Here is a 16,925-nt window from a genome sequence, read left to right as displayed (position 1 = left end):
GGGTATGATGTTCATCTGCATCCAGCCCTGCAAGCAGGTCCTCCAATTTGCAGGGAAAACTTGGGAGTTGTTGGCAGGATTGGCACTCCAGCCACCTTAAAAAAATCTCACACCGGTCCAGTGTGGTTCTGAGGTCTCAGCCATTGCGCAGCTACACTCGGGTCCCAATCCTGGTGGTTCGTCAGCGCATGCTCTCAGTCTCTCTGTGTAAGTGGGATTCCCAAAAACACAAAGTTTGGCCTACTAAAGGCTGAAAACTTGGAGTGCTTAGAGGCTTTCTTTTATTTGGCTTTATGAAGGTAAAGTTCAGACAAGCAACTGTGTGACACAATGATTTTTAAATAAGATTGTGCCCAACATGTCACAAATTGATGCATATGCCACAACTAGCAGAGAATTACAGAGCATCTTCAAAAAACAAGGGCAATGCTCAAGAAGTGTGACATCATAAATATGTGACAAGCAAATGAAAGATATAAAAATATCCAAACCAAAACAATTCCATGAAAATTAAAGGTGAGAATAATGCTATGATATACAACATAACAACAGCAGAACCTGACACACATAGACAGCAACCGGCCCAGATATTAAAGAAATATTTAGATCAAATTATTATGAGCTGTAGGATATACATTCCATTTAATAGCTTTTGCAAGTGTGGCAGTATTATTAATTACTGTGTTTTACAAGCATATGACTAAACATGACAGCGGCACATTGTGACAAATGTTCTCATTTTCAGTTCTCCTTGCACATACTAAAATAACTCTTGACATTTTCTGAATGTCCTATGATTTTAAGCTTGTTCTGCTATAGTTTAAAAGAGTCTTTTAAGACAAGATGTCTGTAATAATCCTGTATATATGTTTATTTACAACTACATTACATTAGAAAATAGTTACATTTGTTTTATTGTTTACATCATCCTTACATATAATAATCCCACACAAATAATCTCAATTGGGAGGGTTTTCGCCCACAGATATTAACTGCTAGAATATGAATGTTGTTTCTTCTGAATTACTTCAATATATTTTATTTGTGCTGTTTAAACAAAGACCTGGCAAATTATGCAATGCTAGCAGCTACAGTTTTTCTTTATTCTTTAGTTACACTATTAGAAATACACAAGTATTTTAAGCCTTTAGAACATTTTTACTTATTTTGTTATATTTTAAGCACATAATCATAATGATCAAGTGTTTATGTGTTAATAACATTATCATTAGAGACCTAGCAAAACTAGTAAACTAGTACTTATTAAAAATATTTTTTAACCACAAGAAAGCTAAAACTTTATAAACATAATACAACAGTTTCAAAAAGTCCTCTGCTCTCTATGCGTTTTCACATTGTAAAAATGACTGCTATTCTATGAGTAAATGCCTCTCTGTATCCTCTGTTTTATTAGTAACAGAAAATTATTTCAAACTTACCACAAATAATAAGGAACGCCACCATTGATCTTAAAAGTTTTAAACACTTCATTTTGAGAAATGTGCTCTGCCTTATCTGTCGTAAACAGATATACAGTATGTGGTTTGGCGGGGTGTGGCTTTCTTATTTTTCGTTGGGCTCTAGCTCTGGTTTAAGTTTTCTTTTTTTTATTGTAAATTATGTGTTAATGAATTGGTTTGTTTAAGTATATTTTATTTATTTTTCATGAAATGTCTTTTTTTTTGTTAATCATTATCTTTCTTTTTTACTACTTTCTTTGCTTCCTTCCTTCTTCATCAGCAGGAAAGGGGCAGGGCATTGAAATTGCCTGCTGACAGGGTGTTTATGTGCCTGTGTATAAAACTGTATTTGTTATAGAATAACTCATTAAATAAGAGCGCTGTGAGTGGTTGAAAATTGTAAGACTGTAATATAATGTGCATTTTAAAAATTCATACAAATTTGTAGCAGTGCTACTTAAGAACTGCATCTCAAAGGTAGCCACAGGCAGTTAAAAGGAGGGCAGAGGGCAAAGAGAAAAAAAGTTTGTTTTGTTTTTGTTGCGGTTATCTGTCGTTTCTGCCTGCTGTTATTGGTTTTCTAATCTTTTTGTCCTGGACTGTATTCGTTTGTTGGGAGTCTGGATTGTCTGTCTACCTGTACACTGAGAACTGTGTTGAATTATTTGGTTTTCCGGAAGAGTGGAGCGCTCCTGAATCAACCATCAACATCATCAGTAACTACCGGTAGGCCTGTATTTTTCCTTCTCCATTTCAACATACAGATCGCTGGTCACTTTTCGTCTTTCAACCTGTTTCGTATATATGGACTTTGCTGTGTGGTGTTTGTGTTTATTTTGTTTATGTGTAATATCGCCGAAGGGGTCAGGGGTGGTATTACTATTTCATTACTTATTTCGGGTCATTATATTTGTAATTGTTTGCCGTTCCCAGTGTGCTTTATTGTCTCTGGTGTGAGTGTGTGTGTGGGTCGATCCAAGGCTGGGGACGTTCCTGGGATCTCTGCTATTAAAATAAATAAATCACCGTCATCTTTGACGGTGTGAATCTTAGCGGCCCCTGACCGCTACAAATTAACTTAGCATGATTCACAACACCTTTCTGTTACAAAGCCTTTAGAATAATGTTGAGATGTCTGGCACTGTTCTTGTATGGTTTAGTTCATACTTGGCTCTTGTTCAATGAGAACAGAAATAAGCCAAGAATGAAATCACATTGTTTGTCACTAGAAAGCACCTGCAGTATCTCCCATTCTTGTGTTTTCTGAATCTTTTAATCTGCCGTATCATTTTGTTGTGTGACGTTAAGAGGTTTAAAACACTCCCACTTCAAATGTCTGCATGTGGATATGTCAGAGCTCAGGTGGATCCAGTTGTTATGGTCTATGTTAGTAGGCTACAATTTCCATAAACAAAGGCAGGCTATCAGTTGTTAAAACCAAAATTGTACAGCTAGACACCTTCTGCCTGTCCAGTGTGATGGACAGCCAACAGCTCAACCCGGCCTGGACGCCTAAAGAGTCGAAGGATGTGGGAAGGCAGCTACTTTGGAACACTGCCTCCCCAGGACGTTAGATGGTGATTTCCCTGCAGCATACTGGTGCCCCGGATTCCCGTGGGGCACCCTGGGATATGGAGTTCAGGTTCACAGCCCTGCTGAGTACCTTGGGTGCCGCCAGGAGACGCTGCCGGAGGACCTTGGGACTCTTTTTTTCTACATAGCCCGGAAGTGCTAGAAGGTCATGGGAATGGAAGCCCAGAGGTACTTCCGGGCTGAAGAAAACCTTAAGTTCTCTATCCGACCTGGAAGTGCTTAAAGTCACATGATCATAAGGACGGAAGTACTTTTGGGTCAGACACTATTTAAGGGACTGCTGAAGACCCAGCAAGCGAGCTGTAGTTGGGAGGTAGAAGACATAGCTTGCTTGGAGATGTGGAGGAAAGAATTGTAAATATAAGTGTGTTTATTTAATTATCTATTGGTGGCTGTGGTGCTTGAAGAGCACTCTGGAAGAAGATCTCATTAATAAATATCTTCTTACTGCTTTTACTATGTGTCTTGATCGTCTGATTGTTGGGTTAGAGAAGCGACATCACCCTCTAATGTTACACCAGCAACATCCAAGAGGAAGCTGGCGAGCATTCGGTTTGTGAGGTTGTCCAGTGCCATTCAAGGGTGCAATCAGGGCTTTGAAGTTTTTGTATTCTTGCCTCTGGACCAGCTTGGCCAGGAAATCAGGGAGGATGCTGACAAGGATATCACAAGCAACCTATACCAAAATCTTTTTGGAGTCATTGACATTATGTCTCAGTCAGCTCCCTAGTTTTCCTCAGATATCAAAGGCTTGGGAGTGCACCAGCCTCTCTGGGCCGAATTTCCACATCCAAAAAAGAGCCTCACTAGCTGGTCCAAGGATATGCCATACCTCTGCATCACCTCGGTTTTCTGGCTACCATAATCCGAAGTAGCCTGCTCATTGAGGTCATAATAAGCCTGCTAAATCCCTCTTATCAGGAACAGTGCCAGTATGCATGCCCACTCTGTATGCTCTAAGTGTTGATAGACTGCTGTTCTCTCAGAAATTATTACATCTTGCCTGAAAAAGGGGCCTGAGTTGCCCCGAAAGCTCACATATTGTAATCTTTTTAGTTAGCCAATAAAAGGTGTCATTTTGCTTGACTTTTCACTACTCTCAGAAATAAGGAAATATAACTCAATGTCAGCATTCAGATGCAATGGTAACAATACCTGGGAGAGAGTTTGCAACATGTGCTTGGTTCCGCATCTCTGCCTTGGCAAGCTGAGATTACTTTTCTCCTAGCTGTACCCCCAAGGACTGCAGTTCACCCGCCATGGTCGCTATCAACGTTGTGATGTCCTGCTATTCTGTCATGATAGATCAGCAATCCTGCTGACAACAACACTAAGACAAGAAGCAGACAAGCAAAAAGGTTTCTGGCACATCTGTTACCCTATATAATGAAAATGCAAAGAAAAAAAAAAGAGCAATCTTTTTACAAAGAAAATGTTGAAATCTTTTCAAATGGGAGTCTGATGTAGAACTGATTCAAAGATGGCTGAACTGCTGATCATATGAGTTCTAAAGAAGGAAGAGAGAAGACATTAGCACACAGTGCCAACCCCTGGTTCTGGTGGTATCATCACCCTAGCCCATAAGCTGTCTCCCAAGAACACATACATGACAACACCATATAACAAATAAGTGCATAAATGCAATAGAACTTGAAAGAATAAGTTGGAATGATGTACAAAATGGCAGAAGACAATAAACAAATAACAAATAACACATTTTTTGATACTGCATACTATCTAAAGTGCTTGGGCAGGAGAACTGAGAGGAGAAGTAATAATTTTAGGGAAAATATGGAATCCAGAACAGATGTGTTTTAAGTTGATTTTTAAAATTAGGTGAAATAGAAAAAAATGTCTTTTATTCACAGGACACACTTTCATTTGGGGCATGACAAGATTAGCAACAATGGACCAGATTGGGCAAAAAGGATTCTGGTTTCCAGGAGGTTACTTATGCAGTCTGCAGCAATGCCATTTAAAACTTTATGGTGTTCAGTCCTATGAGACAAAGAGAATCTGTGAAGACTGAACAGAAGTATGTGCTTAGTGCAGCAGGTCTGAGTCTATTTCATGTGATGAAAGCATGGCCAAGTTTCTCTATCAGAAGAAGACAGTACTGTACTGCCAGAACACTGGATCTGTTTTTTAGATGGAAGTAAGAAACTTTCTAAACTCTTTTGGGGCTAATTATTTTTTATTCTTTTGTCCCAGGGTGAATATATTTTCAAAACACTAAGTTTTCTAAAAAAGCACACAAAGCAAATCAACATAAAATACTTCTTTATGACACATTTCACTTATTTCTATGTTCCACGAGCCTCTACAGTATGTGAATTTACATACCAATTACATAAGTAGTGTCCACTAGCAGGCCGTGTCGTTTGATGAAGTCCAGAAGCCAGCTTGCCTCCCTCGGATCTATGTCTGTATAGAATGTTGCCGTAGACTCGTTAGCTATACGAGTATGTTCAGCACTATAACCAGCTGAGAATCGATCAGCTGATGCAGGTACCTGTCTTTCATTCTTCAATTTCCAAATTTTTTGCATCAAAATCAGAGTTCGATAACCGTCTGTGTAATCCTCCCAGGCAAACATTGCCTTAGGCATATTAGCTGCACAGTCAGCTGGGGACTGAACAGCTGATGCAGGTACCTGACTTTTGTTTTCAATCTACAGATCACTTGTATCAAAATCAGAGTCCGATAAGTCTGGTTCAACAATAATATGCAAAAAATAAATAAATATGCATGGATTATTTTGCTTTTTCCGGTTTTGGCGTGCTGCCTGAAACTCTCTTTTCTTCTCTCACTTTTTTCACACTCCCCTCTTCTCCTTTTCGTACCTCGACCCTCCAAAACTATCTTACAACAGCCGTCTCCTCCCTGGCCAATCCGAGGACACCTACGGTATATCTCCTCAACTTCAATAAACTTTATTTACACAAAACTCGCAGTTATATATATTCCTTTTGAAACCTGACCCAGGTTACATAGTGGACACAGTTTTGCTCACATCCCGGTCAGAATGGATGGCACCTTACCCACTTGAGAGGACTTTACAGTGGAAGGATACTTTCTCTTGCGGTCATGAGTTTCCCCAACGCAGCAGATGGCAGCATCCCCTGGTGGATCTCCCATGTGTGCACACCCACAGGGCTGCATGGGAACTGTAGTCCTGATGGGTAGCCCTGCTGGCAGGGGGAGCTAATGGGAGAGGACTTTGTCAATTCAAAGATGTTTTGCCTGGCCAGGCAGTGCTTCCTGTGTACAACGTTTTGGCACCAGAAATACTCCCAGGTCTGGCATAAAAGATCCTGCTCTGTTTCACCCAGGTGAGTTAGAGTCAGAAGGAAAAGGGCGAAGCTTTCCGGGGAGGAGTTGTGAATAACTTTTATTATAGTTTTTATGGAGTGGATGGAGAAAACACCTTTATTGTAATGTATAAAAGGAAAATAAATCATGGGACTTGTGTGAGAGTAGTTGTGTCTGGGGTTTGGAAGTTGAAGCGCCCTCTGCAGGTCACAACATATAAACACGATTATCCAGGCCGAAGACTATGAATAATATAGAGAGGGATACTGTACATAAAAGCAAATGGACAAGAACAGGTGTTTGATGAACTCCATGTGTGGCCGACACTAGGACAGATGTTTTGTTGCCACAACTGACAAACTTTTCCCTGTCAGTTAGGACTTAATCTATTGGACAGTGCCAGGGGACAGTATCAGAGATACACATGGTACTCTACATTCTAAACAGTAGAATACTGTCAAATTGCACACAAAAATCTAATAGAATTAACCTACTGATTTTCTTAGTATCTGCTACCATAAGTAAATTGTCAGTTACTTGGCATACAGCAGTTTCACATCTTAGCTGTGCCCTAAAGTTTGACTGAAAAGGTTGTATCAGATTATTAGAAGTTAAGTGCTTGGTGATTCTGAAGTGTTGGGACCTAAGGACAGGCATAATATAATGGCTGAAGAAAAAACTACATTATAACATAAAGTTAAAGATAAATTAGGAAATAAAGCTTATCTCGAAATAATATAAAAATACTGAAAAATATTAGCTAGCATGAAATGCAGGACCAAAAACAACAACATTCGATATATTGCATCTTTTATTGATAATTTTTTGTGATGAAATATATACTAAAATAAGCAATGTGCAACTACCAGAAAACAACTAAATTAAAGTCTAAAAAACAAACAAAAATAAAAGATAACTCCATCAATGCAAATTCTCCCTCTCCTCGAAAACCACCCACAGTCCTGTTGATCTGTAAAGGAAAGTAGCAAGAGAAGAAGGATTCCCAAGCAGGTAATAGATAAGGTAAGAAGAAATGACCGTGACTACATTCCTGCCAGGACTGGACCAGCTACACCATAGACTGCTGCCGGATCACTAAAAGTTATTTTGGTTTGTGATAACTGCAGCACAAATATGGTAAAAGGGAATGCAGACAATGAAAAGGCCAGAGCAGGAACTCACTAGTCTCTCCCAAAATATGCTTCAACTTAGGCAGCCAGACAGCCAAGTTCAAAAGGCACACCTTAAGATAGGGGTTCCCAACTCCAGTCCTGGAGGGCCGCAGTGGCTGCAGGTCTTGGGGTGCTGTGTTGCCCTGCTACAAGTTACAATTTATTTAGTACAGCAGTCCTCAGATTACGTACGAGATAGGGCCTGTAGGTTTGTTCTTAAGTTGAATTTGTATGTAAGTCGGAACAGGTACATTATTTTAATAAATACTGTTGTTGACTGACTGTAACCAAGTGCTCTGCGAATGAATGATGGAGTTTCAACTTTCTGCCATGTATGTTAAAAGTACAAGCAGGCTTGCTATTGAGAATGAATGGGGGCAGCGAAGGGCGGTTCACCACCCGCCCACCACACAGTCACCTCTACTTGCATACAGTATGCTGCCTGCAGCGTCCGACCCTCCTGTCATTTGTTTAAAATTAATTAGTACTGTACAGTCTTAACTAGTGTGGTCACCAGGGGGTGCTGCAGCTCCTCAAACTTCCAACACACAGGCTCGGGCACAAGTTGCCAATGAATAAAAGGCTTCTTTAGTGTGAAACTCTTACAAAGAACTGTTTTCAACAACCACATTCTGTTTCTTCCTCTCTGTAATACTATCATCTTTCCATCATCTCTTTCCTTCTCTCCTTTGCTCCTCCACAAGATTTTTCCTCCTCCTCCTGACTCTGGCTCTCAGATTGAAGTGGTTCTGCTCCTTTTATATAAAACCCAGGAGTACTTCTGGTGTCCCAAAGCCATGGCCCAGGAGCACTTCCAGGTAAAGCTGAAGCTCAATGAAGTAGGGCTCGCTAGTCCCTTCTGTGCACCCTAGCAGAACCCATGGAACCCAACAGAGCTAAGGAAACATGCTTCAATTCCCAGTGTGCCCTGTGGGAATCTGTGGTTGCACCATAACCCAGGGGGGCTGCCATCTAGCAGCTCTGGGGAGGCATTGCTCTAAGTAAGCTCCTTCCATGCTGGTGGCATCCCGGACAGGTAAGGATTTCAATAAAGCTCTGTCCATGACGCCAGTCCTCACATGGTGTCCTTCACACTAGAAAGAAGGTATCAGGGACATCATTTTTGTGTGAAGCACTGAACATCATGTATATGCCATTTTCAACATTTTCCTGAATTCAGAGGAAAAAACTGAGACTATTTTTTTCCTACATTGTGATGCCCTAAGACTCTTACTGCTTACTAGCCAGCTTTATTTCTATTATATTCTAAATTAATAGCTTTAATTTCCCACTGGATTTTTACATGAAATCCATCCATCCATCCATTTTCCAACCCGCCGAATCTGAACACAGGGTCACGGGTGTCTGCTGGAGCCAATCCCAGCCAACACAGGGCGCAAGGCAGGGAACCAATCCCGGGCAGGGCGCCAACCCACTGCAGGACACACACACATACCCACACACCAAGCACACACTAGGGCCAATTTAGAATCGCCAATCGACCTAACCTGCATGTCTTTGGACTGTGGGAGGAAACCGGAGCACCCGGAGGAAACCCACGCAGACACGGGTAGAACATGCAAACTCCACACAGGGAGGACCTGGGAAGTGAACCCAGCCTCATAATGCCCTCCCCTAACTCCCACCATTGATTTATTGATGCACCAGCTTGGCTGCTGTGACAAGAAGTGTCAAAAAATAATGTTTTGAAAATAATTGCTGTGATACAGTCTTGAGTAGATTCTTGCATAATGTCCATAAAAGTATATTCAATTCCTTTAATCAAATGAAAAGTTAATAGGTTTGTCTTTTTAAAGAAACAATATGTTTTGAGTCAATCTCTTCATGTTTGACCAACAATATATGGTGTAGCAAATAAGCCTTTGTCCACCTCTTGAACCCTCAGGTACCACTCCAGACACGTTGTAAAATCACAAGATTTATTTATTTTCTTGTCTTCACGTGCACAAAGCACCCTTTCCACCACCCTATTCATAAACACAATACTCTCAATAAACCAATACAATCCTCCACTCCCAGACACTTCGCCCTCCTACCTCCCAGCTCAGCTCAAATGTCTGGGCTCACCCAGAGTCCTTTTATAGCCCCCGACCCAGAAGTGGTTCCTGACCAAACCCCCAAGTCCTTATCCCTTCCGGGTCAGGGTAAACAGTCTTTCTTCAGCCTGGGAGCACGTCGTTTCTTCCTGTCACATGGTGATGATGTACTCCCGGGTTATAGGGCACGTAAGGGCCCACTAGCCCCCCTACAGCGACTCCTGGCGGCCCCCAAGGTATCCAGCAAGGCTGTGTAACAACACTACAAAGTCCATGATGCCCTGCTGGAACTCGGGGCACGAATATGCTGTCCGGAGGGCTCCTCCTAGCGGCTTGGGGGTGAGGGCCGGACTGGGAAGCCGGCAATCCTCCACAATGGGATCACTGTTAGGGCTTCCACATACTTCAGTGGCATGATGTGCATACAAATACAAGTAGCAGATGGTTGTGCAATAATTAAGCTCACATTTTCCACCAGTGATGGCTGGTGAAAAAATTGTGCAGGGGTGTAGTTTTTGGAGGGACAAACTGAAGCAGCACTTATCTATTAGTGCCTTTTCATCTATCTACTTATCTAGTCATCGCACATGTTTTCATGTTCCTCTTCACAGTGCCAATGCACGTCTTGGCCTGTCCAGTACCAGACCCATAGGACACATCCAGGCTAAAATGTATTACACCCTTTCCACAATGTTACCCAATCTGATGCTAGCTTTCCCATTTCTACTGTGCTCCGGAACTTCAGTCTGTGACATCCACAGTCCCCTTATTCTTTGTCTAACTTGCCCTATAGATATGGAAAGGAACAGGAGCACCTGCCACCCAAATTTTATACTACATCTGTATCTAAACTGCCCAATACTCTGCAAACTTGCCCAGTTCCCCATTCTGCCAAAACACACACCATAATGTCTATATATTATTACACCATAATAATATATATTGATTTTCATATATTTTTTGTGTTTTATCCTGTATATATTGTAGACTATAGGGGGTGTGCCAGTTCCCCAAACCCAAAAGAGACAGGCTTGGGCACAAGTATAAAAACACAAAAGAGTTTTTATTTGTGGGAAACCCTCCTCAGGCAAGTGATTCCCACACCACAGCCACAAGTACATACACAGAACAAAATAAAAAGCGATCAACACTCTGTCATCTTCTCTCCCTTTGTTTCTATCTCTCTCCTGGTCACTACCTCCCATGATCCTTTTCACAAGCTTCACCCTTCTTCTTCCCGACTCTGGCTCCCGGATTTGGGGCAGCCAGCTTCTTTTATGCAGCACCTGGGAGTACTTCCGGTGTCCCGTAGACGTGGTCCAGAAGCACTTCTGGGTGAGGTGGAAACCTGATTAAGTAGGGTTGGCCAGTTCCTGCAGCACCCCCTGGCAGCACTCACGGAACCCAACAAGGCTGTACCGAAGAACTCCATCTCCAATGATGGCTTGTGGGTGTACAGAACACAGCTTCAATCCAGGGGGACTGCCATCTAGCGATCTGGGGGAGATAGTGTGCACAAGGCATGGCTGGCCCAGAAATCTCTCACTGTATATGCTACTCAAAAAAAGTAAAGGAACACTTTTACTTGGCATCAAGTCAATGGAAGTTCTGGGATATTGTTCTGGTCAGTTAAGTAGTAAAGGGGGTTGTTAATCAGTTTCAGCTGCTTTGGTGTTAATGAAATTAACAACAGGTGTACTAGAGGGGCAACAATGAGACTACCCCTAAAACAGGAATGAATGGTTTAACAGGTGGAGGCCATTGACATCTTTTTAGACTATTTTTTCACTCGTTTTGCATTTGGCTACGGTCAGTGTCACTACTGGTAGCATGAGGTGATACCTGGACCCTACAGAGGTTGCACAGGTTGTCCAACTTCTCTAGGATGGCACATCAATATGTGCCATTGCCAGAAGGTTTGCTGTGTCTCCCACCACAGTCTCAAGGGCATGGAGGAGATTCCAGGAGACAGTCAGTTACTCTAGGAGAGCTGGACAGGACCATAGAAGGTCCTAAACCCATCAACAGGACTGGTATCTGCTTCTTTGGGCAAGGTGGAACAGGATGAGCACTGCCAGAGCCTACAGAATGACCTCCAGTTTGCAGGCCACTGGTGTGAATGTCTCTGACCAAACAATCAGAACAGACATCATTAGGGTGACCTGAGGGCCCGAAATCCTCTAGTGGGCCATGTGTTCACTACCCTGTACCATGGAGCTTAATTGGCATTTGCCATAGAAACCAGAATTGGCAGGTCCACCACTGGCGCCCTGTGCTTTTCACAGATGTGATGGATGTGAAAGGGTCTGGAGAAGCCTTGGAGAATGTTATGTTGACTGTAACATCATTTAGCGTGACCAGTTTGGTGGTGGGTCAGTGATGGTCTGGGGAGACATATCCATGGGGGGACACATAGACCTCTACAGGCTAGGCAATGGCATTAGGTACTGTATCGGGATGAAATCCTTGGACCCACTGTCAGACCCTAAGCTGGTGCAGTGGGTCCTGGGTTCCTACTGGTGCATGACAATGTCTGGCCTCATGTGGCAGGAGTATGCAGGCAGTTCCTGAAGGATGACGGAACTGATACCTTTGACTGGCCCCCACACTCACCTCAAATACTATAACTGCTTTAGCGTTGTTACTCTCATTGCGCCACTAAGTGTTTCAACCTACTGTATCTGAGTGTGGAATCACAGCTCTATAGCAGCTGATCGGAACGGTCTACGACAGATTGTGTCGAGAGTGGACAGAATTATCAGGGTACAGCTTATAGTACATGCTGCCTCAGCCATGCGCACAGTCTACTTGAACGTCTCCCATTCAGCAAATGCTTCAGAGCCTTTCCTGTGCGAACCTCGAGGTTCAGAAACAGTTTCATCCCAAGAGATATAAATGCACCCAAACAGTCCATCAAGTGCTCCCGGTAGAACTGTTTATACTTATAAGTACAATTACCTCACTGTAAACTTGCATTACAGTTGTAATATTGCACAACCTGAGTCACTTAAGCTTTCATATTGCATATTTTTAATTGTTTTTTTATCATATTATTATTAGAGAGCACATATTTACAGATGATGACGACTGGCTTCTAAGTCGATTTAGATTTCCAGTCGCTATCTTCATGGAGCTCTTGATATCATTTTAAAGATGAAATACAGTAAAGTATACATATTATATTATACAGATAATTTTATGACTTAATTTAAATAATGTATACTGTTATTAAATGTGTAGCGATGAACTGGCACCCCATTCAGGGATTGTTCCTGCCTCGCGCTGTATGCTTCATGGGACTGGTGCGACCCTAGATGAATAGATGGATGGTATAATTAAACGTACTATGAAGATACTTCAATGTTCCTTAAAAGTTTTGAAGAATCGGCGTTCTAAGCTTACAGGTGGCTTGACATTTATTAAAGAGCTGATTTTTTGGCGATTGATTATTTGGAGAAAGAAAAGGAAGGACAGGAGGTGAGTACGTTTGAAAGACACATTACTGCTGCAATAAATTATTTCAGCTAAGGTCGTGCACACCGCAACAAGCATCTTGCGGAAGGCAGGAACAATCTCTGGACGGGGCGCGTGCTTGTCGCTACCATTGCGCCACTGTGGCCCCATGTTTAATACATGCTTTAATTCATTTCATCATGAAAATGATGTCAAGTATACATCTTAGTATTTAAATTGTTCAGAGAGCTGTAATATCATGAATGTAATGTATTCTGTGTCCAGTCGGTGCGTTGTGAGTCACACACGTAGAGTACATAAAAGAGCACAAAGAATACCAAGCATTTTAATGTGGTACTTTAGTTACGATGGGTTTTGAGAAACTAGTAAATTAAAACATTTTAAGATGAAGTTTATGACATTCTACTTTAATGACAAAATAAACTATATGATTAAAGTGGAAATTTCAAGATTAAAGTTTTTTCCACTGTGTGCCTATTTCTTTTCTTTTCTCTGTACCCTAAATAAGGTTCCATATGACACTCAGACAGGGGGTTATGACTCACCTTTTCACGGCGACTTGATATCTGACAACTTATTTTTTATTTCTGGCACTGTGCAACTTTCTGAACTTGAACTTTCAATCAACTTCCTTTTGTTGTTTATACCACTGTTTAAACCAACAAATAGTACATTTTTCCTTGCCTCCACTTAGCATTCGCTGATATTCTTCTTTTTTCCCTGAGCTTTTGCCATTGTCTTTTCACAGAACGCTGAACTTAGGGGAATATTTATATTGATTTGCATATTCAATGAGGAGTAATTCTGGGAGGAGTCTGGGAGGGGCAGCAGGTGCGTGAACAAGCGTTTCATTTCATGCAGACCGGGATTTATGTAGTGGAAGTGCGTGGAAGTTGGCTTACGCACGGTTTTGTGCATCTGAATTTTTTGTGTGTACGCAGATTTCGACTTTTGTCCGTATGCCATGTATTAGTGTGAGTTCTACGCACAGTGTTATGAATAATAATAATAATAATTCATTACATTTATATAGCACTTTTCTCAGTACTCAAGGCCCTATCCACACAGGGAACTGGGAAGCGAACCCACAATCTTCCTCAGTCTCCTTACTGCAAAGCAGCAGCACTACCACTGCACCACCTTTGAGGCCCTGGTTGTTGTTTGTGTGGAGTGTGCATACTTTCCTCATTTCCTCATGGATTTTCTTCTCATGTTATCAAAGATGTCTGTTTAGGATAATTGTTATTTGACTTTGTCCGAGTTTAAGTGTTGTTATTTATCTGAGTGGGCCTTACAATAGATGGTTGCTTTGTGAAGTTTTGTGTATGAATCAAATTATATATTACATTATACATACATGTATATATATGAAAAAGCTTGGGAACCCCTCTCAGCCTGCATAATAATTTACTTTACTTTCAACAAAAAAGATAACAGTGGTATGTCTTTCATTTCCTAGGAACATCTGAGTACAGGGGTGTTTTCCAAACAAAGATTTTTAGTGAAGCAGTATTTAGTTGTATGAAATTAAATCAAATGTGAAAAACTGGCTGTGCAAAAATTTGGGTCCCCTTGTAGTTTTCTGATTTGAATGCATGTAACTGCTCAATACTGATTACTTGCAACACCAAATTGGTTGGATTAGCTCGTTAAGCCTTGAACTTCATAGACAGGTATGTCCAATCATGAGAAAAGGTATTTAAGGTGGTCAATTGCAAGTTGTGCTTCCCTTTGACTCTCCTCTGAAGAGTGACAGCATGGGATCCTCAAAGCAACTCTCAAAAGATCTGAAAACAAAGATTGTTCAGTATCATGGTTTAGGGGAAGGCTGCAAAAAGCTATCTCAGAGGTTTAAACAGTAAGTTTCAACTGTAAGGAATGGAATCAGAAAATGGAAGGCCACAGGCACAGTTGCTGTTAAACCCAGGTCTGGTAGTCAAGAAAAATACAGGAGCGGCATATGTGCAGGATTGTGAGAATGGTTACAGACAACCCACATATCACCTCCAAAGACCTGCAAGAACATCTTACTGCAGATGGTGTATCTGTACATCGTTCTACAATTCAGCGCAATTTGCACAAAGAACATCTGTATGGTAGGGTGATGAGAAAGAAGCCCTTTCTGCACTCACGCCACAAACAGAGTCGCTTGTTGTATGCAAATGCTCATTTAGACAAGCCAAATTCATTTTGGAACAAAGTGCTTTGGACTGATGAGAGAAAAATTGAGTTATTTGGTCATAATAAAAAGTGCTTTGAATGGCAAAAGAAGAACACCGCATTCCAAGAAAAACACCTGCTACCTATTGTCAAATTTGGTGGAGGTTCCATCATACTGTGGGGCTGTGTGGCTAGTTCAGGGACTGGGGCCCTTGTTAAAGTCAAGGGTCGGATGAATTCAACCCAATATAAACAAATTCTTCAGGATAATGTTCAAGCATCAATCACAAAGTTGAAGTTACGCAGGGGTTGGATATTCCAACAACACAATGAGCCAAAACACAATTCGAAATCTGCAAAGGGAGAAGTACAATATTCTGGAATGGCCATCACAGTCCCCTGACTTGAATATCACTGAAAATCTATGGGATGATTTGAAGCAGGCTGTCCATGCTCGACAGCCATCAAATTGAACTGAACTGGAGAGATTTTGTATGGAAGAATGTTCAAAAATACCTCCATCCATAATCCAGACACTCATCAAAGGCTATAGGAGGCGTTTAGAGGCTGTTATATTGTTATATCTCTGTTGGGGTGCCCAAATTTATGCACCTGTCTAATTTTGTTATGATGCATATTGCATATTTTCTGTTAATCCAATAAACTTAATGTCACTGCTGAAATACTACTGTTTCCATAAGGTGTGTCATATATTAAAAGGAAGTTGCTAATTTGATAGATCAGGCAATGATAAACAAAAATCCAAAGAATTAAGAGGGTTTCCCAAACTTTTTCATATGACTGTATATTATGGAAAAAGCACAAAAGATACAAAAAAAGGTCTGGGATTCCACCCTGTATATTGAAAACAAGGTCTTCCTAATAAGGATTGGGCAAGAAAATAATCTACAAAATCTGAGTCCAGGTTATGACTTACTGTAGGAGGCAAGTGGTTGATTTATATGTAGGGGGCAGGAAGAGAAGGGTTCAACAGGGACTGGTGGAAGTGAGGTCAGTTTGAAGGTTTGGTCCAGATGCAGAAGTGTTTTTTTCCATCCTATGATCTGCAGGGGTGGTTGAAGAGATATTAGTACACTTTGTCACCCTCTGAGTCAACTCTTTACAAGAACATTAGAACACTCTAGACAAGAACAGGCCATTCAACCCAAAAAAGCTCGCCAGTCCTATCCATTTATTTCTTCTTAAAACACATCAAGTCAAGTTTCGAAAGTCCCTAACGTCTTACTGTCTACCACACTACTTGGTAGCTTATTCCAAGTGTCTATTGTTCTTTGTGTAAAGAAAAACTTCCTAATGTTTGTGTCGAAATTTACCCTTAACAAGTTTCCAACTTTGTCCCTGTGTCCTTGATGAACTCATTTTAAAATAAATGTCTTGATCCACTGTACTGATTCCCTTCATAATTTTAAACACTTCAATCATGTCATCTCTTAATCTTCTTTTGCTTAAACTGTATAGGCCTAGCTCTTTTAATCTTTCCTCATAATTCAACCCCTGTAGCCCTGGAATCAGCCTAGTCGCTCTTCTCTGGACCTTTTCCAGCGCTGCTATGTCCTTTTTGTAGCATGGAGACCAAAACTGCACACAGTACTCAAGATGAGGCGTCACCAGTGCATTATAAAGGTTGAGCATAAGAGCATAAGAGTTAAGAGCATAAGCATAAGTGCGTAAGAGTT

The 16,925-nt window shown here is 41.2% G+C and overlaps 1 protein-coding gene across 2 annotated transcripts in view; it reads right to left on the bottom strand.

Annotated features, from left to right (window-relative positions):
* Window positions 1–16,925, bottom strand: part of LOC114666552 (signaling lymphocytic activation molecule-like) — a 311,763-nt gene that overhangs the window by 41,751 nt on the left and 253,087 nt on the right. Inside the window, exon 1 of one of the 2 annotated variants that reach the window (XM_028821456.2) lies at window positions 1,440–1,506. The exons of the other annotated variant lie outside the window; for it this stretch is intronic. Within the exon in view, the coding sequence (XP_028677289.1) occupies window positions 1,440–1,491 (52 nt within the window). The 5' untranslated portion in view covers window positions 1,492–1,506. Of the gene's footprint in view, window positions 1–1,439; window positions 1,507–16,925 lie in introns of those variants that run through there. 2 annotated transcript variants of the gene reach the window in all.

The sequence above is a fragment of the Erpetoichthys calabaricus genome, chromosome 16 (assembly GCF_900747795.2).
Source record: "Erpetoichthys calabaricus chromosome 16, fErpCal1.3, whole genome shotgun sequence".
In the NCBI taxonomy this organism is placed as follows: Eukaryota; Metazoa; Chordata; class Cladistia; order Polypteriformes; family Polypteridae; genus Erpetoichthys; species Erpetoichthys calabaricus.
This window is presented reverse-complemented; position numbering and strand designations above follow the sequence as displayed.